At 49.1% G+C, this 25,495-nt stretch overlaps 13 protein-coding genes across 13 annotated transcripts; 5 read left to right on the forward strand and 8 right to left on the reverse strand.

Moving 5' to 3' along the window:
* Positions 1-854: 854 nt before the first annotated feature.
* On the reverse strand, positions 855-3,110 carry LACBIDRAFT_184285 (uncharacterized protein; the record flags this gene model as incomplete). Its single annotated transcript, XM_001879926.1, has 7 exons — positions 3,040-3,110; positions 2,676-2,988; positions 2,542-2,626; positions 2,176-2,491; positions 1,949-2,117; positions 1,358-1,889; positions 855-1,294 (listed from the first exon to the last, which is right to left on the reverse strand). The coding sequence occupies exons 1-7, from the start codon at positions 3,090-3,092 to the stop codon at positions 855-857; spliced, it is 1,908 nt and encodes a 635-aa protein (XP_001879961.1). The 5' UTR covers positions 3,093-3,110.
* A 152-nt stretch (positions 3,111-3,262) lies between these two features.
* Positions 3,263-3,956, reverse strand: CTR-A (copper transporter; the record flags this gene model as incomplete). The annotated part of the gene is made up of 3 exons (XM_001879927.1): positions 3,263-3,359; positions 3,415-3,581; positions 3,660-3,956. 3 exons carry the CDS (start codon positions 3,954-3,956, stop codon positions 3,263-3,265), a joined length of 561 nt encoding a protein of 186 aa, XP_001879962.1.
* An 813-nt stretch (positions 3,957-4,769) lies between these two features.
* LACBIDRAFT_291078 (uncharacterized protein) lies at positions 4,770-6,887 on the reverse strand. Its single transcript, XM_001879928.1, has 11 exons — positions 6,842-6,887; positions 6,736-6,778; positions 6,565-6,672; positions 6,382-6,500; positions 6,286-6,315; positions 6,046-6,226; positions 5,868-5,990; positions 5,642-5,815; positions 5,412-5,584; positions 5,146-5,356; positions 4,770-5,088 (listed from the first exon to the last, which is right to left on the reverse strand). Exons 1-11 carry the CDS (start codon positions 6,877-6,879, stop codon positions 4,834-4,836), a joined length of 1,455 nt encoding a protein of 484 aa, XP_001879963.1. The 5' UTR covers positions 6,880-6,887; the 3' UTR covers positions 4,770-4,833.
* Positions 6,888-7,359: 472 nt separating this feature from the next.
* On the forward strand, positions 7,360-8,816 carry LACBIDRAFT_293853 (uncharacterized protein). Its single transcript, XM_001879671.1, has 5 exons — positions 7,360-7,478; positions 7,546-7,843; positions 7,904-8,054; positions 8,105-8,643; positions 8,702-8,816. Exons 1-4 carry the CDS (start codon positions 7,373-7,375, stop codon positions 8,489-8,491), a joined length of 942 nt encoding a protein of 313 aa, XP_001879706.1. The 5' UTR covers positions 7,360-7,372; the 3' UTR covers positions 8,492-8,643; positions 8,702-8,816.
* Positions 8,817-8,973: 157 nt separating this feature from the next.
* On the reverse strand, positions 8,974-9,945 carry LACBIDRAFT_318857 (uncharacterized protein; the record flags this gene model as incomplete). Its single annotated transcript, XM_001879929.1, has 3 exons — positions 8,974-9,035; positions 9,086-9,410; positions 9,469-9,945. The coding sequence occupies 3 exons, from the start codon at positions 9,943-9,945 to the stop codon at positions 8,974-8,976; spliced, it is 864 nt and encodes a 287-aa protein (XP_001879964.1).
* Positions 9,946-11,974: 2,029 nt separating this feature from the next.
* On the reverse strand, positions 11,975-13,184 carry LACBIDRAFT_326092 (proline-rich protein; the record flags this gene model as incomplete). Its single annotated transcript, XM_001879930.1, has 5 exons — positions 11,975-12,023; positions 12,155-12,203; positions 12,233-12,800; positions 12,924-13,046; positions 13,182-13,184. 5 exons carry the CDS (start codon positions 13,182-13,184, stop codon positions 11,975-11,977), a joined length of 792 nt encoding a protein of 263 aa, XP_001879965.1.
* A 543-nt stretch (positions 13,185-13,727) lies between these two features.
* LACBIDRAFT_318859 (uncharacterized protein) lies at positions 13,728-14,689 on the reverse strand (the record flags this gene model as incomplete). Its single annotated transcript, XM_001879931.1, has 3 exons — positions 13,728-13,981; positions 14,034-14,369; positions 14,428-14,689. The coding sequence occupies 3 exons, from the start codon at positions 14,687-14,689 to the stop codon at positions 13,728-13,730; spliced, it is 852 nt and encodes a 283-aa protein (XP_001879966.1).
* A 116-nt stretch (positions 14,690-14,805) lies between these two features.
* LACBIDRAFT_293855 (mitochondrial tricarboxylate transporter) lies at positions 14,806-16,382 on the forward strand (the record flags this gene model as incomplete). Its single annotated transcript, XM_001879672.1, has 10 exons — positions 14,806-14,840; positions 14,894-14,926; positions 14,986-15,040; positions 15,095-15,253; positions 15,316-15,346; positions 15,399-15,459; positions 15,514-15,634; positions 15,702-15,868; positions 15,923-16,061; positions 16,118-16,382. The coding sequence occupies 10 exons, from the start codon at positions 14,806-14,808 to the stop codon at positions 16,184-16,186; spliced, it is 870 nt and encodes a 289-aa protein (XP_001879707.1). The 3' UTR covers positions 16,187-16,382.
* A 155-nt stretch (positions 16,383-16,537) lies between these two features.
* Positions 16,538-17,160, reverse strand: LACBIDRAFT_326095 (uncharacterized protein; the record flags this gene model as incomplete). Its single annotated transcript, XM_001879932.1, has 5 exons — positions 16,538-16,555; positions 16,591-16,656; positions 16,714-16,795; positions 16,829-17,016; positions 17,083-17,160. The coding sequence occupies 5 exons, from the start codon at positions 17,158-17,160 to the stop codon at positions 16,538-16,540; spliced, it is 432 nt and encodes a 143-aa protein (XP_001879967.1).
* A 108-nt stretch (positions 17,161-17,268) lies between these two features.
* Positions 17,269-19,346, forward strand: LACBIDRAFT_326096 (uncharacterized protein; the record flags this gene model as incomplete). The annotated part of the gene is made up of 8 exons (XM_001879673.1): positions 17,269-17,368; positions 17,408-17,428; positions 17,807-17,825; positions 18,211-18,273; positions 18,367-18,375; positions 18,857-19,025; positions 19,085-19,185; positions 19,250-19,346. 8 exons carry the CDS (start codon positions 17,269-17,271, stop codon positions 19,344-19,346), a joined length of 579 nt encoding a protein of 192 aa, XP_001879708.1.
* A 911-nt stretch (positions 19,347-20,257) lies between these two features.
* Positions 20,258-22,661, forward strand: LACBIDRAFT_293856 (uncharacterized protein; the record flags this gene model as incomplete). The annotated part of the gene is made up of 6 exons (XM_001879674.1): positions 20,258-20,311; positions 20,431-20,532; positions 20,823-20,850; positions 21,049-21,359; positions 21,418-21,628; positions 21,684-22,661. The coding sequence occupies 6 exons, from the start codon at positions 20,258-20,260 to the stop codon at positions 22,541-22,543; spliced, it is 1,566 nt and encodes a 521-aa protein (XP_001879709.1). The 3' UTR covers positions 22,544-22,661.
* Positions 22,662-22,966: 305 nt separating this feature from the next.
* LACBIDRAFT_326098 (uncharacterized protein) lies at positions 22,967-23,608 on the reverse strand (the record flags this gene model as incomplete). Its single annotated transcript, XM_001879933.1, has 4 exons — positions 22,967-23,013; positions 23,142-23,292; positions 23,360-23,430; positions 23,554-23,608. The coding sequence occupies 4 exons, from the start codon at positions 23,606-23,608 to the stop codon at positions 22,967-22,969; spliced, it is 324 nt and encodes a 107-aa protein (XP_001879968.1).
* A 505-nt stretch (positions 23,609-24,113) lies between these two features.
* On the forward strand, positions 24,114-25,412 carry LACBIDRAFT_326099 (uncharacterized protein; the record flags this gene model as incomplete). Its single annotated transcript, XM_001879675.1, has 2 exons — positions 24,114-24,552; positions 24,715-25,412. 2 exons carry the CDS (start codon positions 24,114-24,116, stop codon positions 25,410-25,412), a joined length of 1,137 nt encoding a protein of 378 aa, XP_001879710.1.
* Positions 25,413-25,495: the final 83 nt, after the last annotated feature.

Below are 25,495 nucleotides of genomic sequence, written 5' to 3' on the forward strand. Positions count from 1 at the left end.
CTAAGCGACAGGGCAGCTTGGCCTAGAAGCATTGGAAGACGCGACCCTTGCGTTACGTATTGGTCCCCAAAACACATGCGTGGCACGCTCGCCTGGTGCGCTGAGCATTTAAAACCGTGCACATTGCAGTTGGTCCTTTCATTGATCAGCTGCTGAAGCTTGGTGGATGCCATGGCCACTCGCTGTCGGTTAAAAAGAAAAACACAGGAACAGATTTGGTGACGCGACGCGTCCGTGAAAATCCGATCATTATAGGGTCCTCAACTTTCTCTATGCCCATGGGGTTGAGCTCTCCCAGCCTTTCCGCAAACGCCAATGGGCTATACATAAGTCGCGATATGTCCATAATGAAATTCACTTACAACTAGAACTCCCTGCTACCAAGAACTCTCAGTCCTTATACTTGTTGCCTGGAGTTCTTGTACATTTTCTTGGTATATTCATCGACTTCCGCAGCACAGATGCCACATCTTGGCCCATTGATCCTCAACCCAAGGAATCTTGTGTGGGAGCCCGGTGGAGTTTATCGAGCTTGGTGTCCAAGGAACCGTCCAGAATTGCGCAAGCCCTGATTTTGAGAGTTTGGTAAACCCATGCATTTCAAATACGCGAGCACCGCCAGCGGCCAAGCAACCAATGAGAATGCAGTGAAGTCCATCCATACTTTAATACTTTGAGCTGGAGGATGTGTCATTCTTGATACATATATGAGGCCGCTACTTTACAAAAATACGTACATGTAAATAATTTGGCAAATAAACTCGAACCGGCCATTACTCCAAGAGACTCCAACTCTCCTCGAGAGGTGAGGAAGTGTTGCATCCAAGAAGACAGTTGTCTCCTCTATACAAGGCTCACAAAGCAAACACCTCCGTATGCAGCCCAACAGATCCAACCTCCCACCCAACCTTCGTCAACTTCAAACGCGCAACAGCATTCGCCGCCTCTCTCGTGAGCCCCTCAGGCCCACTAGCACACACCGCCAGCCCGCCCCCCGCACCAATCCACGCAAGCTTATTCGACGGAGGGTCTAGCTCCAGCTCCACATCCGCGTCTTCGTCCACCACCGGAGAAGAGGGAGATGAACATGCAGGAGGAGGGGTCATCAAATCCATCAAGACGCGGTATATCGACGGTCGGACCATGGTGACGTCGCAGTTCGGGATGGGGGGTATCGCTTCCGGGTTACACAAGCACGTCACGTACACGGAGATGTGTAGATCTAGACCTGAAGAGGGAGACGCAGCAGCTGTGGCGATGTCCATTAGGGCGGCGGAGAACCATTCAATTGAACCTGTGCAAAAGAACAGTTAGCTTTTCTCGTTCAAGACAACTAGGAATGAAGATGGATAGATACCGAATGACCGAACACACCACGCAAACTCGATCCTCCGCGTCTTCTCCCCACGGAATCGTTTCTGCCTAACACACCTCCCAACGATATCGTCCAATAACCCAATAGTGAACGTCGCACCAGCACCACCAGCAAACAGCAACACACTCTCATAATCTCCAAGATCGACACTACACCCACCATACGGGCCGTCCAACATAACCTGCACAGGTACGTCCGGGAACTTTGTCGCGCCATCATCATCTTGTTCGACTTTCTTCTCCTTGTCCGTGGCCTGTTTCTCAGGTATCATTAAATCTCTGATCTCCTCTGCCTCCTTGAACGCATGCTCGTTCAACGCCCGCGTCCAGTCGCCGCTGACCCTCGCACCAAGGGTGATCCCTTGCGGCATAGAAGCCGGAGCGATGCATGACACGTCCGGAGGCGCAGAGAGGATCGTTAGCGGGTGAGACTCAAAGATCCGTCCAGAGAAAAAGACACGGAGGCGGACGTGTTGGCCTGCCGTCCACCCACTTGTGCAATGTGGGATATGGATCTATTGACCAAGACGAGTTCAGTCCGGATAGAAAGAAAGGGAAAAAAGACGATGCTGACTAGCGTCATTTGCTTGTCAATAGGGACGAGCAAAGCATCCTTGATGCGAACTCTGAACATCCGCATAAGTATATCCGCACCGTAAAACGCCAACGGCGGGAATATCCACGGCGAGGCATAAATCGTGTGATAACAAATCGTCACAAAAAACGCAACGAACGCTAAAATACTACAACGCAGCCACGCTCATCAGCCACACGCCAACACAGGGAAGGAAAAAGACCCACTGTACAATCCAAAAAACTTCATAAAACCACCTCCTAACAGGCCTCAAGCTGCTCAACACAATAACGCCCAACAACCCAAGGGAAGCAACGCCCGAGGTCTCCTTCTGCTGACCCAAAATGGGTAAATTCCACGTAAGATGATTCTGGATCCACAGCGACCCATGGAGGAGGGCACCGAAGAACATGGCCCTTCCCGACCAGCGGTGAATGAAGTTGAGCTTCTCGTACCCGTTCCCTGGGCCGAGGAGGAGGGAGACGATGGAGTTCTTGGTTGCGAATAGGAAGACTACGGGGAATTGCGCTAATGCGATGAAACCTGATTGAAATAGGGTAAGGAAAGGTTTGGAGAAGGAAATAAAAGCGGACCTGGGCGATTCGAGTTGCTCGCTAGGGGAGCTTGGAGGACCATACATAGTATCACAGTCACCAAGTACCCAATCACAAGTACGACTGAAAGAAAACGGTCAGAACAGCATATACAACAACGAAAACCACAAACGCTGCGCAGCATTCAACCCCAACCCCGGTAAACTCCAATACGCAACACTCCCAACGACACTCAAAAACTTCTCAACCCCGGAATCCCACCGCTTCTTCCTTCCACCGGCGACAGGCGTATCGCCAAGCGACTCATACACCCTGGTCGACGAACCACCACCCAAATCTTCCCAAACGCCAAAAACACCAGTGAACGCCCTACGTTTCTTGATGGCCCTAATAACGCGGGGCAAGGAGAGAAGAACGAAAAAGGCGAGAACGGAAGGCCAGATGATGGAGAACTTGCGCTGCCATTTCGGGTCCTGAACGTACGAGCTGGGGAAGGGTGATGAGTTACTTAGGGGTGGAAAACGGAGCGTTGCTTACTTGTATGGTTGGAGATCGGCAGGGATGACAGGAGGTGTGCCCGTATCTGGCATCTCTCCCAGTCAGAGCAAACGAGAGGTGTAGGAGGGATAATGAAAGTCAAAAAATTCTTTTACGCTCGCCAAATTGCTGCGCAGATTCCAGAAACCACATGATCATAAATTCCATCAAGATAAAAAATACAGATTGTCATCGTCAAATCACCCCGTTGCATCAAGCCTAGTTAGTGTGAAGCACCCATGATAATATATCTCCCAAACAACATCTCGCCAACTCCAAGCCCAAGGATGATGCTCAGGATGAATCCTACTTGAAATGTCCTAAACGCGTGTCAGCCGCTGCTACCGATCAAGAAGAACATTAACGTAAACGTACATGACAGCCAGCATGAATGCGAAACCGAACGCTGCTTGACCCATGTGTAAGAGGCCGCGGGGGATATCGTGCGCGGGAATGAACGGCAGCGCAGTTCGCGATCCAATGATGCGGGAAGGAGTCGAAGACTTTAGCGGTTTTTCGCTATCCTCTGCAGCAGCAACCAGCTCTCTCCTAGCGATAATTTGCGCTCTAAAAAAGTCGTGCCCCATTCAATCCTATCCCTCATGTGGAAATGGGGAAACGCACCTCTTCCTCCAATACGCCTCTGCCAAACTCCTCATCGCCGCTATCCACCTCTCAACAATAGCCAACAAAAACAGGCCCAAGCAAGCCCCAAACATCGCCCCAGGACTCTTCAGCACCCATCCCTGGAACCAAAGCACATCCCCAGGTGTGAAATGCAGCCATGGGACCATATTCCCCGACGCAAGAGACATACTCCCATCCATACTCATATCCATCCCATCGCTGCTGCTATGCGCCGCCACCAGAAGCACCCCACTGAAAAACAACAAGCTGACGGCGCCTGGAAACTTCATGTTGGGGACCACAGAACTTTGTTGTTATTAGAGAGGAAGCGTGTTTGTTGGAAGCGGTCCGATCACATGGACAAAAGTGCCGCTGACAAATACTGATAGAGCCAAGTGATTTCCCGGATTTAAATCGCCAGCAACGACGCTCCAGACCGCGTTCCCGAGTCAGGTAGGTCCGTGCGTGTGCTGGGGGAGCGAGGAGGTGTGACCCATGTCAACTTGAGGGAGCTTGGCCATGTGAAACGGTGACATACCCCCGTGGAGGCTGAGGCACAAGGGTGAGGAGTGGACGGTCCGATGAAAAACGGTGTGACCAGTAGTGCGAAACCAAGTGAAGGACTGCCGAGCACGGTGTGGAGTTGCCTTTGGTTTCAAAAATATCTTGAAGGGCCGCAGGCGAACCCAAGGAACCGTGGAGGGACACGAGACATACCAGCATGGAAGCCACATGACAAAAACCAATAAAAGATGCTTTAACCAGTAGTTCCGCACTAGCATCCCAGCGCCTCTTCGAACACAGCGAAGATGAGGCATTTTCGCGATAGTGCCTATGTCCCGCACGCAGGTTGGCCCGGCATATCGAGGCCAAGTTAGCGGGGAAAAGCCGCCATCGTCATTGAGCTAAACTTGAAGGAAGGAGGAGCAAGGAAGAAGGGTTGAAGGGACATGGTAAAGGGAGGAAGAAAGGAAGATGGGGGTCGAGGAGCAGAACCAACTTTCTTACGTGAGGCTTTTCTGCGCAACGTAACGTGACTGTGTGAATTATGAGCCATTTCTCCGATTGGCTGAAAAACTTCCTTTTCTAGCCATGCGGTATACCCTACTTACACATTTTCTTTATTCCTTCCAATGTACTTACACACCTTCAATTCTTACGACGAAATCAAACAGCCAACTCAACCTTTCCTCCCCCCCTAATCGCGTCCGCCGACTCCTTATCCGCCAGCGCAGGGACAACCCACCCCTTCAAAAACGCATCCACCTGCTCCGGTGCCCTTCCAATAAAGCTCGCAGGATCCAACAAACTATCCAACTCTGCCATGATAGGATCAAAATACGCGTCCTTTCGAATCCGGTCGATGAGATCGTTCTCGAGCCCTAGTTGCTTGACTTGGTGTGCGGCTTCGTGTGACAGGACCTAGTAGGGGAAGAAATCAGAATTAATGAGGAGGGAGGCAAGACGCGAAAAACAAACCCGAATCTTTTCATGCGCCTCCTGCCTGTCCCCTCCTTTTTTCACGATAGCCATAATAACATTCTCAGTCGCCATAAAAGGCAATTCTTGCGCGATCCGGCGCGCGATAACTTTAGGATACACCACTAGACCCTCTGAGATATTTTGCAGTGTCGACAGGACAATGTCCGCCGTTAAAAACGCCTCTGGGAGGGTAATGCGGCGGTTCGCGCTAACAACTCGTTTCAAACAATTCCATCCTTCTTCTTGATGTAAATAAGACTGACCTATCATCCAAAGTTCGTTCAAACCACTGCACGCTAGAAGTCATAAGCGCATTTTGATGTAGTACCATTAGGTGCCTAGAGAGACTGCAGACACGCTCTGAGCGCATCGGGTTACGCTTGTACGCCATCGCCGACGAGCCGATCTGGGTGCTCTCGAATGGTTCCTCGATTTCCTAGGCACACACATCAACCAAAGCACATTGAAGGCCCGACAGAAACCACATATATACCTTCAGATTCGCCAGGAGCCTGATATCAGTAGCGATCTTGTGCGCCGTCGCACCGAGAGAAGCAAGGGGCGCCAACACGTCTGCGTCGATTTTGCGGGAGTACGTCTGCGAGGTGACGGGGTAGGCGTACTCGAAACCAGAGAGTTTGGTTACTAGGCTATCCAGCTCCTCGACCTTGAAATAATGGTAAAATTGTGAGTGTCAGGTAATGAAAAAAACAACACACCTTATCATGGTCTCCATCGAAAAGCGCCAAAAAACTAGCTTGCGTCCCAGTGGTACCCTTGACGCCACGGAACCCAAGATCGTCCCGCACGCGCTTGAGGTTCCTCAGATCCCAGAGCAATTCCTTTCCCAAAAAAAAACGTTACCACCACGTCAAACAAGGGGACGAAAATGTTTACCTGGATCCAAAGCGTAGCGCGTTTCCCCACAGTCGTCAGCTGCGCCGGTTGGAAGTGTGTGAACCCCAGCGTCGGGAGGTCGCGGTACTGCGCCGCAAATGCCGAAAGGCGCGAGATCAGTGCGCTCAGGGAACGGATGAGGAAGGTTAGGCCTTCTCGGAGGAAGATGAGGTCCGCGTTGCTGGTTTTGTTTTGTGTGTTTGATGAAGGTGTATGGTACAGGGGTGTGTAATGACGTACTCGGTGACATAGCAAGAGGTTGCTCCAAGACTGTATGGATGTGATGCGGACTCAGAGAGAGGGAAATGTAGGAGGAGAGGAAGGCGTTTGACGTACTGGATGATCCCAGCCGCAGCGGGGGCGACCGTACCAAAGGTGTGTACGTGCGCCATAACGTCGTGGCGGCGTTTCTTCTCTTCCACGGCTGCGATCTCGAATTGTTCCGGGGTAAGGTGCTACCCGTGCGTCATAAATTCACGGTTGGGGGTGTGAGTGTGAAGGAAAAGAAAGCAAACGCACGAGGTTATCCTCCATCTGCTTGAGAGCTTCATCCGATATAGGCAGACCAAGCTGTTTCTCGGCTCTAGCGAGGTTGAGCCATAACTTCCTCCATGTATAAAACCTTTTCTTTATACCACACACACGAAAAATGAGTGTTTCTCCAGATGTAATCAAGGGGTAGTTACGCACTGCAGGAGAGAAGAGATACGACATCTCTTTACTTGCATAGCGGCTATTTCAAAGCCAAGATCTGTTTCAGAAAATCGTTGGACGAGGAGACGAGGCGGTGGAATACCTGGAAAGAGGCGTTTGATACGTTTCAAAGGCCTCCATTGTGTGCGATGGTGGAGGAGAAGATTTTTAGGCAGTGGATTCCCAAAACGAGCAATCCATCGCGCGGGTGACCGCCCGGCGTCACCCGTCCGGCCCGGGGATGTCAAACCACTGAACTTCAACCACAGAGATTAAAAGACGACATTCAAGCTCAAGCGCTCAAGCCTCAAGGCTTGCGACCCTCCAGGATACGATACGACATCCCCAAGCTCAATTTGACGAAATTTTGAAATTTTGAAGTGCTTCTGGACGTATATATAATGACCAGGCCGTTCACTTGGATCTTCTCTACCCCAAGCTCACCTCTCCCTCATTCGATGGCTGTTTACGAGTCTACCTAGCGCCGGGATCCTCTACTGCCGCCGGCATTACGACAAAACCAACTTCCTCGCTATCAAGATTATCTCGAGATCATCAGTGACTTCATTCATATAAGTATAGAAGGGACTACTAGCATTTGCGTCAACACTTCGTCCGATATCTTGATAACCCCATGGCCACTATAAACCTTTTGATGTTCTCGGATACAACGACGAATCTTGCCTCTCAGCCATTTGACACAAATGTCACAGCGGAGCAGCCATGGGTCAACACTAAGTGTGAGTTTTCACTTCTCCCTAAAGTTCTTGTTTTGGAACTTCTCATTGATATTAATTTGCAAGGAAGTTTCTCTCCATGATTCCGATATCGAAGTTCGTTCAGTAGATGGTTTTATATTCCAACTACATCGCGTCGTCTTAGGAGTGACGACTGGCGTTTTCCCTGGTTCCGAAATCGAGACCGATGGAGAAATGGTACAACTCACGGAGCCTGCAAAGGTCCTTGGCATCCTTTTCGCCTTCCTCTATCCCAAAGCACACCCGGATCTACACGGAGAGCCCTTCGAGACGGTTGCTGCGGTAGCCGAAGCAGCTGGAAAGTATGAGGTTTTTTCGGCTGCGTCCACCTGCAACGAGCGACTCCTGTATGTCGTTATGTCTCTTCACGTCACGGTGTGATCGATGACATTATTGCATGTTTATAGAAATTTCCTACCTCAACATGCGCCGGAAATTCTTGTGCACGCAGTCAAGCACGATTACCCCCGACTGATTAGTGCAACCCTCCCTCACTTCGCTCGGGCACCTTTGATCCCAGTTATGGAAAAGTTACCTCCGTCATATATGGTTCCATGGGTACGTTTTTTTCCTTGAAGAAGAAAAGTTCGTAATTCATGTCTGACCAGGCTCGTTACCATGAGGCCTGGACCTTGCTTTTCAAAGAATTGGTCTTGTATATCAGGAACCATCCCTCAATTAGCTCTAGCTGCCACTCTTCTTACACGCATAACCCCCGCGGCGGCATATGCACAACCTGTGCCGCTTCTCTCAACCTACTCGCTACACACCTAGAGGAGATCGACTCTTTGCAAACTCTCCAAGATACTCTTCGGTCTCCCAAGACTAAGTATCTGAAATCTGTTCTCAAGTGTTGCCAACACAACGGAAACTATGACCAGTCTAGGGGATACGAAAAGTCTATCTGCCCATTCGTAGAAGACGTGACTGAATCATGCCGGGATAAAATCCAGAAAATTCCTTCTTTCGCTACGCTCTTAGGCCTCAAACTGTAGGATTTACTTTGAGACGATGATAACCCAGAACCAACTTTCCCAGTCACTAACTCGCAATGCACCATTGGTACCAGGCAGATTCATCTGCACGTTTCGCTTGTTTTTTTCATCCCTGCTCTTCCCTTGTAATGGCTGTAGTGGATACAAACAAGGCATGATGATATTTCTTTGTCAGTATTAAATGTTTCACACTGAAGAGGCGGAAGGCAGGTGGAGTACGTGTCCTCATCGTTACCCAACCACCTATGTTATCGTGAGGGAATAAAAGGTGGTATCTCATTACAAAGTGGAAGCGCTGCAAAATCATAAATCAAGTCAATTGTGCACAATCAATATGCGTGCCAAAATTCTGAGAGAGAGATTTGAAAAATTGTGTTCTGGAGACATGATTTTGCGCTTGCAATCCTAGTTACCTATTGACTACCACCCTGATTCACACTTGAAGCGAGTAGTATGTTTGCATGGACATGCAATATATCTATCTATACACGGCCCACCATGGAACCATCATTTTTGCTGATACGGTTGCCGTCCTTGTCGAGACCTATGAGCAATGCTCAATGACACTCTAGATAAATCATAAAATTGACGCACCGAGGGTGGGTCTGGCTGCCATACATAGAAGCACCTTTACCTGGACCAGCGAAGCCAGATTGGACGATGCCCTTACAGAGTCAAGGTGGTCGCCAAACACGCGCGCACCAACTTTGGAGGCAAATTGCCCAGTGCAGAGAAGCGTATAGTTGGCAAGAGATTCCGGCAGCCAGCCTATCTCGCAAAAATCAAATATAACCACTCGCCCGGTATCATCGATGCCGAAATTGCTGGGATCCATGTCAGACTGAGTGAGCATCAAGCGCTCGCCAGAGATGCTTATATTGGCTAGATCTTTCTGTCTTCGCTGCTGCAGCGAAACAGCCTGCGAAAGATGTAAGAGGTCAGCAGGCGAGTAAAGATGGAGCAAGACGGGCTCAGACCACATTCAAATACTTTTCCAAGGCAACAATGCTCGTGAACGGCAGCGGCGCACGATAATCCTTGAAGACTTCGTGCCACGCGAAGCCCGATCCCAGAGGGCCGAGCGTGACACCAGCAGGGCATGTCTGGCTATACATCCAAAGAACGGCATCGGCCACCTTCTGGACAAAGATGTCTTCCGCAACCGGAATCAGCTGTAAAGGCTCTATAATGGCAAATGTGAGGTGTCCATGCTTGAAGCTGTGATAAATTAAGGGCACGCGTGGCGCAGTCAGGTCCTTTTCGGTAACTTTAGCAAAGTGGTCGTGCATTTGGACTTCGGAGGAGAAGCACCGGGAGTCGCCAAATTTTATAATGTAGTTGGCGAAACTGATGAGGCGTCTGTAGCCAGGCACTGTGAAATTGTCCTTCTCATGGTTGGCGCAAGCGGCTATAATGGCTGGCTCAAGCGCGACAAAGGGATTGTCCAAAGACATTGCTCAAATAAAGCTAAATGTGCAGCGAGTAAGGAAAGACAAGATAAATGAGAGTGATAAGGGCGCGCACATAGTGGGCGGAGGTCTATATGGGGCAGAAAATAAAAACACGGATCAGTGTTCAACGTTCAACGTTCAACCCTTGCATGGAAGGTAAGCGACGACGTACGAAGGCGGGGCAACCTTCGGGTTTCGCAGTGACTCAGTGAGGGAGAGTGGAAATCTGCGAAGGAATTCGAGTCAGATCGTAGTAGAACGGCTTTATGGAAAGAAAACTATGTACGAGCACGAATAAGCGTCAAACTTGTCTTGCAGAAGCTCTGAGGACGACGGGGAGGTGAGGAGCTGAAGTGAGTCTCAGGCTGTCCAAATTGAATGCTACCCCTTTCTGAGCACATCTGTTCATGCAGTACCTCAATGTATTGCTTCAGCTGAGAGCGGGAGAGAAGAGATACCACTTGCATGCCGCATAGCGGCTATTTTAGAAACAAGAGCTCCAGAAAATCGCTGAAGAGAGGGGGGCTTGAACAATTTGTGCACGTGATCACCATTTTCTAACTGTAAAAGCCCCGTTCTCTCTCTTCAAGTTCTCTCAAGGGTTTCCCCTCAATTTGAGCCCTCTCACGGCCCAGCAAGCTCTGATACATTGAGGCAGAATGACAACTGCCATCAACACCCCGGTTCGGAAGGTTTTCAGATTGACGAAGGGCAAGAATTGACTGGAGTTACTTGGCACAGTTTCTGCTTCAGACTTCATACGGGATATCGCGCAACGTTGGCGAGAGTGACATTAATAACCTGGTCATGAGCCTAACGCGGCTTCGCTCGATAAAAAAGGTCACTCGATCTGGAGGCTGACGACAAGATAGGGGACTCGAACAGGCTTTATAACTGTCAACATAGGACGTCTCATAAGTGACAACCAACCGAGCTATCTTCCACCTTACCCAAGTCGCCCTCGCAATAAACGCCCTCTCCCGTATCTTCCTTGAATGCAGTCCGAGCTTATCCTGCAGGCTTTCCAGCAGGCATCATCAATCTCCGAGACTGGCTTGAATATATATATCTAATGGTAAGTTATCCGCCTAGTGTCCTCCAGCTGTGCTAAGCACAAAGATCACTCACAGATCAACCACAACATGCGATCGTTGGAGCGGCGGGCGATTATTTCAAGACCAACCTCGAAATCTTCGGAAACAATCTGTTCAACAGCGTTATAGCTTTGGAAGGCGACATGGACAATTTCGCAGCCACCATCCACGAGGCGCATCAAGAGCTCATGCAGAAGATCCACGAACTTCCGTGTATTCTTGTTAATTCTCAAACGAGCGACCAGGGAACTCTCCTTAATCCAACTCCTATCAAGCAACATGGTTACCCCCTCCCGCTCACCGAACCCAACCCACGAAACCGTGAAGAACTTCTCAAATTTTACCGGTGAGCCCTCAGGGCGTTATCCAAATCGAATGCTATACCCCTTTCTAACTACGTTCCAGCCCGTGCATGCAGTATCTCAGTGTATTGCTTCAGCTGAGAGTTTAGGACTCCCTTCTTTGCCACAGGATACTCCTGTTCAAGAGCGACGAGGACAGATTGCTGGACGACTTGGGGTGTTTTTGAGTAAGTGTTAGATGATGTCTGTTCATTTTCCCCCGGTTAACCCTTGCTCATTGTTATGTCGCAGTTAAACCAACAGCCTACGTTTCAACCCCCTAGCGTTCCCGCTCTCCGTTCCTTTTCTGAGCAGTTATTTGTTTTGTTACTCTGTACTCCAATCTGAATCCCCGCCGCCAACTTCAAATAAAAGTACATTGCTTTTAGTTGTCTTACAAAATGATGGCAGTAACGCGAAAATAGGACTTGGCAAATTTTGAGCGTTTTCACTTTTGCTTGCATAGTGAAAATATCGCCTAAGATGAAATTGGCAGCCATTAAACTATATGAAAGGAATGATTCTCAACCGCTGTGGACGCTCTGAGTAAACTTTCTACCATGTACGCAAGCTTTATAGGGAAGAGGTCGTAAGTATTCACTTTTGCTGTTTGAGTGGCCCGGATTCGGATGCGCTTTCGTCGCTACTGTGAGCAGAAGTCACAGAAGACTCATCAACCGAAACAAAAACCCATGCTTATAACAACTAACTACAATTTTACAGAACGACAAAAGTAAAAGGTACAACAACTAAAACTTTACAGCCGCACAAGCTTACAACTCCATGGTGTACACGATACAACATTTAAAAAGCGTCCCACATACCTCTAACCTCAACAAAATTAAGAAAACGAACCATGAATCAACGCATCCCAAGCGCTTTTCGACCCCAACGTCTCGAGAAACTTGGCCCTGGGGGTGGCAGCTCCAGACGGCGGCACACTGCCCCCATCCCCCGCAAACAGGCTGGGAGGCGTAGGCCTCCTTCCGCTCTGCACAGGCATAGGTGTGGGACGGACCACATGCGGGGGTGGCGGGACGCCCCTAACACGCGGGACTGCATCGGCCCCCTCGACTGACATGGCGCTAGGCGGCAGCGGGGATAACCCTTCCGGCTCAGGTAAAGAGCTATCTGCTGTTGCAGCTGGTGGGATTGGTAGCGGCGACGGATGTGGGGAGTTGGACGCAGAGGTTTCGCGCGGTGAGTTTGAATGTGAGCTCTGCTGGATGAAGAGATACAATTGTGGGTTCCGTGGATGGGGTGGGTAGGAGAGGTTGAGCTTACCGAACGACCTAACCGCGACGGGGTGTGTGGATGGGGCTGGTACAGCCCATGCATGGGATGCAAATAGTCGATCGGACTGCCTCCATAAGTGGAGGGCGGGATAGGCGGAGTAGCTGGAAGCGGAAATGGATAGGCCGGGCTGGCGGTCCCTGAGGACGAGCGGGAGCCTTGGGCGAGGGGGGAGCGTTTCTTGCCAATGAGCCAACGTAGCCATTCAGCGGCAAATTCGCAAGGATGTCAAGTAAATAACGCAATGACTCACGGGTGCTAATATGCTACCCAGGGCGACCCTCAAGGCCTCCTTGTGCTGCAGATTTTTGCGAGCTTCGTGGTCGAACTTGTCATAGTGCGGAGATTCGGTTGGCCGGTTCTGAACCTGAGTCGGCTGAATATATGTTAGATTGGTTTTTGTGCATGATGATTGGGTGTGCAGGGTTCATCTGGATTCTGGAGAGCCGCAAATTGGCTCCGAATCCCTGCAGTGCGCGTCGAGGAGTTGATATGAAACGCGACTGCTCACCATGACCGATGGTTAAAAGAGGAATTCCTGGTTGTTGACGGCGATGTCAATGACCAGTCAAGAGGCCTGATGAATGGCAGATGGTAAAAGGGGATTGATATGATAGCGCAAATTATACAGCTTGAGGAGGCACGCGTAAGTCAGGCGGTTCCAGCACAGCCACATGACGAATTACCCCGCAATCGTAAGAGTCTTGGCATTTTTAGTCTAAATTCGCAGCCAAAATCCTATCTCTGTGTTCTTCTTATTTTACGATAGATAAGATCCCCGTAGATACGTTTTAGTGAACACGTTCGTCCAGTAAACCCATGGGTTCAAAGCGTTCAAAAGTCAAACGTGCGCTGAATATCCAGGCGCTCAAGTCTTCGAACATGGATCAAGACGCTGGCGCTTTCACAGACTACGCGAGCGTAGACGGATAAAATACGCATCTGTATTCAACGCAATCAATTCAGAGCCGACTGTCCAAAGTAAGCATTCGCATAAATTGTGGTCAACGGAATGCGGCTCACCAAGAACGGCGCGCCTTCCGTCGGGTCCGTTGAGCTAGAGTTCATGAGACCGATCAAAGGCAACGATAGAAGAGACAAGTTCTTCTGGGGTGGGTTTACTAGCTACCGCGTCCACTTGCAACTCTAACACTTCACGCAGAAAAGTAGCGGTAGTAGGTCCGATCGAAGCTATTTTCATTTTCCTGCCGGTTTTCTCGGACAATGAGAAGTCGAAGTGGCGTCGAAGGATGGGCGTCACAAACTCGGCTGCGGATGGCGCAAAGTAAACGATCCACCATGCAGAATAATCTGATAAGATGGTTAGCGTGATGCAAAGAGAGAGAGGAAGATACACATCCACCTTTCGGAAATGATTCCAAAGCAACGAGCAATTCCTGCTCAAAGGTAGATGAGCCCTGAGTTTCATATACACGAAGAGGGTGAAGTTCAATTCCACCGCCTGGTAGAATGTTTGGTAGGGTATCACGGTTCTTGTCTCCAGTGAGATATAGCAATTGTCCAGACCGCGACGTCCGGTCGTTCAAAATAAAGTGACCAAGCTGCTCAGCCGTGCCAGAAGATTCCCCTCGAATGTCTAACCGACAGAACCCAATACCGGCATACAAACTCTCCAATTCCTTCAGCGCCGAAGCCGTGGCCTGTCCCACGACATAGAACGGCACCGTCGACCAGCGTGCTGGATAGATATGATGCCTCAACTGACCGCTGAGATGCAGCGTGTTAATCGCACCAACCTACCCCCTCTCTATCTTCATGCGGAGATTCAGCCAAATCAGCCAAAGCGAGTTTCCACGCATCGCAGACCCGTCTACTGGTGATTATGACACCGCGGAACGCCTTTGGTTCCCTGATGATGTCCTTGAGAGCGTTGAGGTTGGTGTGGACGGTTTCGAGAACGGGAACACAGATCGTGCGGTACCCGGATGAAGTTAGAGTGGTTTGGTAGCGATCTGGGACCCCTTGCGATGGTTCCCTAAGGAGGAGGACCTTGGACATGATAGTCGGTAATAAATGTAGCCACTATCGGGATTTCGGGCTCCGCTACCATCCACACCGCCAAATCTTCTTCGCCTCCAGGTCCTGGTCACCCCCCTTCCACGTCTACGTCGACCATGCCATTCCAAAAGGAAAAACCCCTACACTCCTTGTAAGCATCCAAAACTACCCCGTCTATTTTTCGTCTTACACCACTGGATACAGGTTTGCTGGCGCGACTGCAGGTGCAGTTGAAGCGTAAGCACATTCCCCCACTCGTCTTCCTTCTATCCCGCTCAGGGGATCTAGCTTGGCAGATTCCTGACATACCCTACGGAATTCGTCAAAACTCGGTCCCAATTCGGCGGGAAGGTGAGGCAAGATAGTGGGCTTCTGTGACCGTGTTTCGATTGATCCGTCAAATAGAGAGAAAGCCCTATTGCTATTATCAAGGATACTCTAAAAACCAAGGGCTTCGTGGGGCTTTACTCAGGATGTACGGCTTTGGTGGTTGGGAACTCTGTCAAGGCTGGGGTACGTTTCGTCAGTTACGACCATTTTAAGCAGATGTTGGCGAATTCCGAGGTGAGCTTTTTTCTTTTTTTCATTGTCAATTGCCTTTCAAATTCTAACGATCGTGCATTGAGGGCAAAGTCAGCGCTCCCCGAAGTCTTTTAGGTACGAAGTGTACCCATAATGTAGCGTTCTCATTCGAAAACATGTCTGTTAGCTGGGCTAGGAGCTGGGATGACGGAGGCCATCTTCGCCGTCACGCCTTCGGAGACAATAAAGTACGCATGTAAACTGTTTTTCTCGAATGCGTCAACATAACTTTCTTCTATTAGGACAAAGCTCATCGATGACGCCAAACGCCCAAATCCACAATACCGTGGATTAATCCACGGCACAACATCCATCGTGCGACAAGAAGGCATCTTTGGAATCTATCGCGGTCTTTTCCCCGTTGTGCGTCTTTTTTTCCCTCTGGTCATGTCTACCTCGTTCTAGTTCTGATTCGACATTTGATTCCAAGATGATGCGACAAGGCGCCAACTCCGCCATCCGGTTCACGACCTACGCCACGCTGAAGCAATTCGTGCAATCAACATCCCGGCCTGGTCAACCCCTTCCCAGCGCTATCACTTTCGGCATCGGTGGAATTGCGGGCCTCGTCACTGTTTATACAACAATGCCCCTCGAGTGCGTTTGCAGGATTCCTTTCCTCAGGCTGCCCACCTAACGAAACTGTCATAGCGTTATAAAAACCCGGATGCAATCTCTAGAGGCTCGTGCACAATATCGGAATTCTTTCCACTGTGCATATCGCATTTTCACGGAAGAGGGTATACTTCGGTTTTGGACTGGCACGACGCCCCGCCTGGCTCGACTGGTGGTGAGTATATCTTAGCCTCGGATGTGCTGTGGATGTGATCTCACTTTGTTTGTTAGCTGAGTGGAGGAATTGTGTTTACGGTATACGAAAACATTATCAAGGTCATTGGTGGTCGAGAATCATAGGGAGGTCAGCCAAGGATCATCGGGGTCACCGTTCTGGACCGTGTATGGATGCGTACGTCGAAAACTACGAATGGGCATCTTATGTAGAAAGCTAGGACTTTGGAATTTGCAGTATATTCCCGCAGGACAGTTGCGAGGTGTTTTGTCCAAACAGGCACCCAAACCTTGCAAATGAACGAGAATGTTTTGAAGTGTTTTTTTGCCCTGCAATCGCGGTCGTCGTAAGAGCCGCCACAGGCTACCCTTGAAAGCAACTTGAAGGAGTCTGTCCGCCACGAATCGGTAAATGAGCATATCATTAAATTGGAACTTTGCAGTTGCTTTGCAGCATCTCTCTACAACTGCAATATTTCATCGAATTTGACCACCCTCCAAGATTTGTGTACCTATTAAGAATTTCTCACTAAAAATTTCCATTGGGGTATGTCCTGTTCCGGATGAGCGACAACGGGAATGCTGATAACGACAACCTGGATGAATCAAAAAGATCAGTTGAATCAAGCGTTGAGAGAACGTAAGTTGCTTACTTGGTTGGCATCATTAGTTCCAACATAACGGTCCACACCAAGTGCCGTGGTGACTAGTTGAATGCTTAAAAATCGCAATGAGCTACGTTTCAAAACATTTTGAAAAATCACATACGTGAATGCGTCAGAATTCTCCTCGGATGGAAAGATGCGCCATTCGGCAGACCCTTGTGAAGTGATGACGGGGACTGGGTAAACAGCAGAATTTTCCTGCAGGGACCAGCTTCCCCCAGGAGCACTCCTATATGTGCGCTGAACGATGGTGTATACGTTTTCCTTGCCTTCAACGGCAATGACATCCCACTAGTAGTGGCAAACCAGCACGATTAGTTTTTTTCAGACAGAAGACGCGCAAAGACGGGTACTAACAAATTGAGCGTCAAAAGTCGATGGTACTTCAGCAGCAGTGGTGACAACCTCGTCGATGCCATTCCCAGTGGCAAACATGCCGCCGATTCCGGAAAAGGGAGAGGCTCTAAGTACATATTGGCCAGGAAAGGACATAGCTGTGAATGTTAAATGGTGCGTTTGAGATCCAAAAGCCAGAGGAAAGCAATGGTTCCAAGTTTCAGCAAGACATTGGCTTCTATAGACGTCTCCAAGAGATGGGGAAAAACATTGCCGTCTACACTCGATCCAGAACGCCAAGTCGCAGGTGCGATGTCTCCGAGTGACGGATTTGGATTTCTGACAGGCGCGGTGCTCGTGATACTGCGTAAGTTCAGGGGAACGACAGGTAGATGGGTTTATATCCTGAGGCGGCCGACTTGAATTCGGGGATGCGCGATCCAAGCACCTGAGTCAGGTCCCACTATTACTTCAAAGCCTAGTCTCTGGAGCGAAAGAGAGGCCGTTGAGCAAGTTTCTTTGAGACAACCCGGTGCAGGAACAACACTGAGAGTACAGTGGCTGATCAGAGTGTTGAATTTTGAATCAGATAAAGCCCTGCGAGACTTGGCAAGGACTTGGCAAATAATTTCGATCAGCTCTTGACCCCCAGAATAGGCACCATATCAGATATCTGCACAAGTGCAGACTCCAGAGAGGTGAAGAGTTGTTGACTCCGTCACGGTCTGCATAGTACTCCCTGCAGTGGCAGGCGCAGAGAGCAGGTTCGATACACAATAAAGAATGCAATTACAAGGTGGCAGAGCATCGGGCCCCTTCAGACGCATCCGAGTGCTGACCTGGTCCTGGATGGTGTCGGATAGCGACAGTTTGGAGAAGAAAACAGAATTCGGAGGTGTTGTGATTTGTTTTGACCTTGCTCAAAACAAAGTGACTCTCTAAGCGGCCTCAGCAAGTAACGCCAAAGTTTTGCACTTTTTGTTCTTCAACCAAGCCCGAAATAGGACGCACAGTTGTATTCCAACCCATTATTCTGCTGATCACAAAGTTACAGGAACTCCATCCCAGAATGGCCCTTTTATACTCAGGACGATGACAGACCTACATCGGTTTTACCACCTCCGATGCTGAGACAGATTAAGTGTGCAGACCACTGTTCATTCTGGGTTCATCTGGTTTATTCAAACCACGAGAAAAAATCGCTGCTAGCACGTCAGTTGGAGCAGTCATGGCGTCCACCTGTCACTCGTTGAAAAAATGATATCGCATCGAATCAACTGGTCGATTAAGATCATATTGCCGCAGTAGTTTGCGGTAAGTCAAATTTGCATTTCACCCTTTCTCCCCGCTTATCACCTGGCAGCAGGAACTCCGTCCTGTAACCCTGTCATTTGAGTGTCGAAACAATAATCTCATTGGTTGAACTCCCCTGGCCCTTGTAATTACGGGAACTAGACAGACCGCCTTCGTCCATGATCACTCACACCAGGAGAACAGTTCTGCGAGCACGTCAGTCGGAGCATTCATGGTGCCGGCGCCACTTGACATACGATAGCAGGAACACCTGACGGTACCCCTCGACAGACGACAGCAGGAAGCTTTTTCGTATTGGTACATGTTTTTTGTTCTGCTGGGTATAAAGGGTGCCCTCTTCTAATTTCCAGGTCAACCAACTCATCCACAATGTCTTCCAATCCCTTCAGTCCCGGCCCCGTTGTCTACTCCCTCTCCCAATGGGCTGAAGTCAATCTCAGTGCGATTATCAGGACACCGATACCGCTAGCGCTGTCAGCAGAATCGAAAGCCTGCTCTCCAAGGATGCCGTCGTTACCATCAACGGGAAAGCTAGCTCTGGCGCCGATCTCGCTGGACAGCTTATCCAAGCCAGGTTCCCTGGGAGCAAGGCCACCATCTCCTTCAAAGAAGCTGTCCAGGTTCCCGCTGGGGCCCAGCAACCCCCTGTTGTGCGTCTATTTTTTCTCTACATCGTAAGAATTAAATTGAATATGAATATAATGACTAGGCCGGCTCTGTTGGAGTCTTTTTCACCTCCACCACTGAAAAACCTGAAGTCATTGACGACGTTCCCCCCACGCAGACGCTGACTGCCTCTGTTAATTTAGTGTATGTCGCCGTCCTCCTTTCCAAATCCTAGCAACCTCTGACAGGTTTTTTCAAATATAAACAGAATTGCAGACGCAACCATTTCCCGCGATGTCGCCGTTCCAGGCGGAACGATCAAAGAATTGAACGCAGTGTTTCATCTGGGATCTGTCCACGCGTAATTGATGATGATATCTTGATTTTGCGTTGTTGTGTTCTTGAGGTCATCATGATGAAGTGCAGAGGTTTTTGAAGGTTTACACAAGTATCACGGTTACAGAGATTACAGTAAACGACTCAAATTCGGATTTAATGATATACCGGTCGGGCTGTAACGAGTTTCTATATAAGCCGGTTAATGAACCAACTTAAGTGGAGTCATTTTCGAAGGACTTCGTCTTCGCTCGAACTGGCTATTCTGCGTCGTCCATACCTAATAGCAGGGGATATCACAGCCATTCAGACTGTGTTGGCCCTTGGTGGTGCCCCCTTGGTTGGCCCTATTTGAGTCATTTCAGACTATAAATCGGAGGCCTTCAATGCTCCGGACTTGACCAGAGGCCCAACGACGCCACACTCCTGAAACATATTTATAAAACACTCTCTTAGGTGAATGTTATTTACTGGAAAGTATGCAAAAAAAATGCCTACAGGAACATGAGAGGTCTAAATGTCTGACTGTGACTAAGGTGTATGACGAAATAAATTACCGAGAGAAAATGCTGGCGAGATATTAAGGAACAAGGCGCGGTGAATGTGACGGGATGGAAGTTACGTCGCCTAGAATTAGCCGAAGTAGAAACCACAGAGAGTCATCCCATAAGTCCAGAGATAAGAGCTCCAACGTAAAATCATCCAAGTGGAAGTAGCATGACCCAAGCAGCAACGATTAAGAGTCGCCCCAGGAAAAGATTGTCCAGGAGAGTTGAGTTCCAAAAACTTGGAAGACGAGTGTGCCGAAGAGTGCTGAGAGACTGCCGGATACTCCGAGGGAGCGTACGTCGCTATTCAAGCCGTTCAAGGCCAAGATTTTGTTGTGTCGGGGTTACAGCTTCACAGGGCTAAAGCGTCATCCAGTCCTGCACAACGCGGAATGTCCACCAGTGAGCTCGAAGGAAGCTACGAGCGGCTAGCAATGTTGAGAACGGTACGCGCCGTTACCGTCCTGATTACCACTGACAGGTGCATTTCTAATAGGCAATGCTTAATAGATCGCCTCAAACTGAGTGAAGTACTCACGCAACGACTGGCTATTTCCTGGAACAGTGGTGGCATACCTTTGCCGTTGGATTTGTGTTGACTGCTTGCGGGGTAGAGCAAAGTGTACCACCAGGATTGGCGGGACATCCCCTGACCTTTTCAGGCCATGTACGATTGCAGCGTGGACAAAGATGGACCTGGATAGCACACATATCGAGCTCAAGAACAAGGATGAGAAGGAAAATATACGTACCCTTCTCGAGAAGAGTTGGGGATCTTGTATAGAACGACGAACGCCCGCCGTCCCAAAATAAGGCCGAAAGAAAAGCAGAGTTCTGCTATAGAGAGGTAAAGCTATTGGGACTGCTAAGGGAGGCATGTCGGCTGTTCGAAAAATGTCCAAAGCCAGTCAACACCTTGATCACACAACTGAGGGAAAAGTGATTTTATACCCTTAGTTTGTTGTTGAGACAAGTATTGGATTTTGTAAGTCCATTCTCAAGCGAGAGCTGGCCTCGGTCACTGGATTTGAAAGGAAAATGAAAATTGCGACTCGGAGTCATTCCAGTAGTGGTTCAAGTGTCGGGTCAACAAATTCCTCCAGAAAACGGCGTTAAAGAACAGAGAAAGCTAACAGCAGACACAAACAATAATTGGCGACAATTCGAACCCCGCGCGTTTCAGATAACGTTAACCGCCTCTACAACTTGGACCCACAAATTGTGACCCGCTTCACCGGTCTCTCACAGGACGCGAAGCTTCTCCGTCAACACACACCCGTGATGGGAGGCACGTCAGGAGTAATTCCTCGCAACATGGTGGCGTTCATTGGAGGCCTCTGCTGGGAAAGCCATCGCTATGTACTTTGGAAAGATGGTAATCTGCTGGTTATAGAGGCTGAAACCGTTCAAGATATTGAGGATCCTAACTGGATTAATAGTAATGCACTCCAATATAAACTATTTCAAGAGGAGAATTTTCAACTTGGTTTAATTGTATGTTTTCTTCTCATCAATCAGAAATCCGACTGAGCGCTGTCGAATCGTTTTTCAGCAAAGCCTTTTGAGTGGCATAGAGTTTGGAAAAACTAATTGGGGATACTTGATCCGAGGCTCTGGGGGCTATCGAATTGTTCAGAAGGAGAGGCCCCTGCATAAGATTTCCTGTCCACTTTGGGCGACCCTGATTCACGAAGATGAAATCGAAGTTACCAAGTGGGTTGATGCGGCGGAAAGACGAGGTGTTTGGAATGGTAAACCTGTAGGTATGGAGCTCCAAGATTTATTCGTTGGAGAATAGCAAATTTACACGATTTCTAGATGTTTACTACAGCTGGGATGACCTGTGGCTAAAGCGCGTGGAAGGCGCGATGTATGGTCTTAGAACCATATGCGATTTGGACCTTACTTTCGAAATTTATGGTCATTTGGTTGGACGCAACGGGGAAGTAGTGGGAATCGTCTCCGAAGCTGCTTGGGGACGAACTATTGCCCTTGGCGACCGCACGCTTGTCTATGAGACATTCGCTCGGCTACAAGAGCATGGCTGTATATTCGTTGGTATCAGCACCGGTCAAGTTCTCATCGCAAATGGCAAAGTTCGCCTTTTGGATTTGTACGGAATTCGTCCATACTCGGAAGACGACAGGGCAGAGATGGAACGCGAGGCAGAGATATTTCACTGGCGGGAGCTAGAAATCATTTTTGCGCAACTCGAAAGCGGATATGCTCTCAGTTGCAACCCGCGATTTTGGCACCAGACTCCGCGTATGCTACTCCCACCGACGCCATCCCCCGAGCGTCCTCGGCTGATGTCGTACATGCTTCTTGGTTTGAATGGATACCACGATTCGTGGATATACGATCTTTATGGAAATTTATGCGACGGCAGGTCTCCTGCCAGGCCTTCTCGTGATCGTGATCACGGTACAGCTTCCAGCCGTCATCGGAAAACAATATTACATGACGATCTGATCACACCCCTCCCCTTCGATTCCCCGAAGCGAATTGCAGTTTCAAGGAAGGCAATTATTCCCTGCCATCGGAAACGAAATGAACAAATCATTTCCTTCACTCTCTTCCACCCTTACCGGCAGAGAGTCCCACTCAACAAGCCATTGCCGATAAACGATAATAGCGACGCCACGTCCGATAGCGAAATATCCATTTGCAGTCTATAATTGCACCACACTTCAAAACATTACAGGGATGTAATTTACTTAACGTCCGTGTGTATCATAGATGATTTGTAAATATTGCGAGGTGCTGTACTGCCAATTAAACCCAAGGATACATTGCAGTTTGGAGAAGCAAAAAGCTAGTTAGAAAAACTGTCCAGTCTGAAAGCCGGAAAAAAGACGTTGCGATCAGGAGGGGAGAAAGCGAGCGAAGAAAGACAGCAGAAGGGAAAGCGCGTCAACATAAATATTTTTGAGTCTGAAGACCACAGTGCAGCCAGCAAGCGCAGCAGAGAGATGTTCAGACGGAGAGCTCCTGGCGATATCTTGCAAGAAACTCCGGCATCTCGAGCCAGAATTTCATTTGTCGCTCATTCAAATTTGACCCGGGTTATACAGTTCCAGCAAGGAAGGCGCACAGGTAAACTAGGCAGGAGAAGACATCCCAGGCGGGATAGGGGGAGGGAGCAGAGCTGCAAGGCGGGTCGGAATGATTGCGGCCATTTTTACGACAGAGGTAAATTCGACGTGACGAACGGAAGCACAACATCACTCGTTCAAGATTGACCTGAGTCATGCGGTTCCAGCAAGGAAGACGCACAGAGGTAAACTGCATCAGGAGGAGACATCTCAGGCGCGGGGTGGGATGGAGCAGAGCAATAGGGCAGGTCGAGACGAATGGGAGCGCAACAAGTGTGTCCGTTTCCTCGATATGAGATGGTGGGCAATGACTGTGGCAAGTCAACCGCGGGCTAGGCAAGGTGGACATATTGCCGATTTCGGCTTCATGTCGGACTGATGGCTTGTTTGAAAGCACACCCCTCCAGTACTATACCACTGCTTGCACTGGGATATCACTAGAATATGTCGTCGACCGCAGCGCGGACAATCTGCAGCGCAAGTAAAGCACATACTGGGAATGGGAAAGGACGCGAAGGAAGGGGCATAGAACATAGTTTCAGCGTATTCAATAAGTATTATATACTCATACTGAATTGGCATAACGGACGCACCTTCCTTCGGCGCCAGGATAAACGTCCTCGGCGCTTGGAATAATGCCATTCTCATTATTGCCGATTGAGGTGAAAGTGTGGTAAGGAGTGGAGGCTGTACCTGTGCGTATATGGGCATTAAGTCAGTGGAAATACTTGTAGAAGTTCTGTTCCCTGAGTTTTTTTTTGCGGCGAGTTGATGACGATGGGATAACTTGAACTTTTAAAAATGAGAACCAAGACGTTAAATAGGGCTTCGACAGCACAACGCACCCAAAGAAATTAGTTAAATCGTACTTTTTGTGTAGACGTTGATATTGTAGTTTCTCGGTGTGTTCTCCTTCATATTTTCTTACAAAAGAGTGTGGCGGCGAAAGTAATTTCCCTTTTGAGAACCTTGCAACGCCGTGACAGGTTGACGGCGTCACATCCTTGTGACAGCGCTCACTCAATATAGACCTTTGATCAACTTTAATCAGAGTTTTGTGGGTCCGCGTACCACACTGACTCGTTACCTCCGTCCACCAAAAGCCATTTACCAACTGATTTCTCAAGGGTTTTTATAGGGCCCTGGACCGGCAATGTCCTTTGGTAGTCAAGGATACCCAAGCAACCTCACATTTTATGTCGGTTGCGACAATGAGCGCGAGGAATGCGGGGGGCAGACAATATGCCTCAGAAGAGGCAACCAAAACCTCGTGGTTCAGGGCCCGTCTGTAATTCCTCCAGAGTATTCTGGAACGTGGGGCAAAGATCCTGCAATCGACGAGGCGATCAAGGATGGTCTATACGGTAGAATCGAGAAAATTCAAACCCTCCTCTCAACCATACCGTTCGGCTCAAAAAACTGGGCGTACTTCATAACCAAGAAAGACGGGACGTACAGCCTAGTGTACAGGGAGAGAAAACTGTATCAGGTTACTACTCCACCTTGGGCGCCCTTGGTTGATGAGAGGGAGATATTGGTGACCAAGATGATCTCTCCCGAAGAGCATCAGGGCATCTGGGACGGGAAGGAGGGTGAGTATTTTTGGTTGGTGCCAACGCTGCTTTATTCTCAAGGGCATTAGTTGATCTTTTTATGGGATGGAATGAGAAGTATCGAAGAATGTTGGATCGAATAATGCGAGGTTCGTTCTTAAACGCCCCAGATTTAATTTCTCGCCTTGAACTCCCCCATAGCACATAATCTCCTGCGAGGTTTAGACCTCACGTTCGAAGTTCTTGGTCACGTCACAAACTCTGATGGTGAGATTGTTGGCATCATGACAGAACCAGCGTACGGGAGGTATGTTGAATATAGCGATCGCACCGACGTTTATGAAGCGATCGCCAAAATTCAGAGCCGGAGCCTTTGGTACTCCTTCGACCACACCACTATCATGGTCTCCAAAGGAAAGATTCGCATTGAATCTCTAACGTCTGTTCATCCCATTCCACTGGAGCAGGAGAGACTAGCAGACGAACTCCATTCCGAATATCTGGATTATATGTTCGATGTCTTGAGCGTTCAGAAAAATTTCTTCACACCTTTTCGGTATCATCAACAAATAGCGAAGCCACTCCCAGGGATACCCTCCCCTTCTGCTCCAATGGATGACTTCGTCGCAAAATTGATGAGATGCACACTCTCCTGCAACGGTCTCAATCCCGAAATCCAAGAAGACTCGAAATCGGATAAATCAAGGGATCGAGCCGTCCGCATGCATCGGCGTTTTCTTGGCTCAGGTGGCAAGAATCTTGATCGACCTTACCAGGTCGTTCGATATGACCCCATTGGGAGCTTGCTTTCCACACGGAGGACAAAAAGATTCCTTTTGAGCGCTGCTAGCAGTGACACCACCGAGTCGGATATCGGTGACTCATCCCTTTTACCATAACTCCACCGCCGCGAACCACAAATTTGTGGAATACGGTCTTGATGTTGCAATACACTATCAGGCTATCGCACAGCTGCGTCTGT

This window comes from Laccaria bicolor, genomic scaffold (genome assembly GCF_000143565.1).
Source record: "Laccaria bicolor S238N-H82 LACBIscaffold_9 genomic scaffold, whole genome shotgun sequence".
Lineage (NCBI taxonomy): Eukaryota > Fungi > Basidiomycota > Agaricomycetes > Agaricales > Hydnangiaceae > Laccaria > Laccaria bicolor.

Excerpts from the sequence above, each read along its gene's own strand:
- LACBIDRAFT_291078 (XM_001879928.1), bottom strand. The coding sequence starts at position 6,879 with ATGGAGGCCTTTGAAACGTATCAAACGCCTCTTTCCAG. Across the intron at positions 6,316-6,381 it reads GCTGCGGCTGGGATCATCCA|TCTTGGAGCAACCTCTTGCT; the intron begins GTACGTCAAACG and ends ACATCCATACAG. Across the intron at positions 5,585-5,641 it reads GGCTCCTGGCGAATCTGAAG|GAAATCGAGGAACCATTCGA; the intron begins GTATATATGTGG and ends GTGTGTGCCTAG.
- LACBIDRAFT_293853 (XM_001879671.1), top strand. The coding sequence starts at position 7,373 with ATGGCCACTATAAACCTTTTGATGTTCTCGGATACAACGACGAATCTT. Across the intron at positions 7,479-7,545 it reads GCCATGGGTCAACACTAAGT|TTTCTCTCCATGATTCCGAT; the intron begins GTGAGTTTTCAC and ends TTTGCAAGGAAG. Across the intron at positions 8,055-8,104 it reads CGTCATATATGGTTCCATGG|GCTCGTTACCATGAGGCCTG; the intron begins GTACGTTTTTTT and ends ATGTCTGACCAG.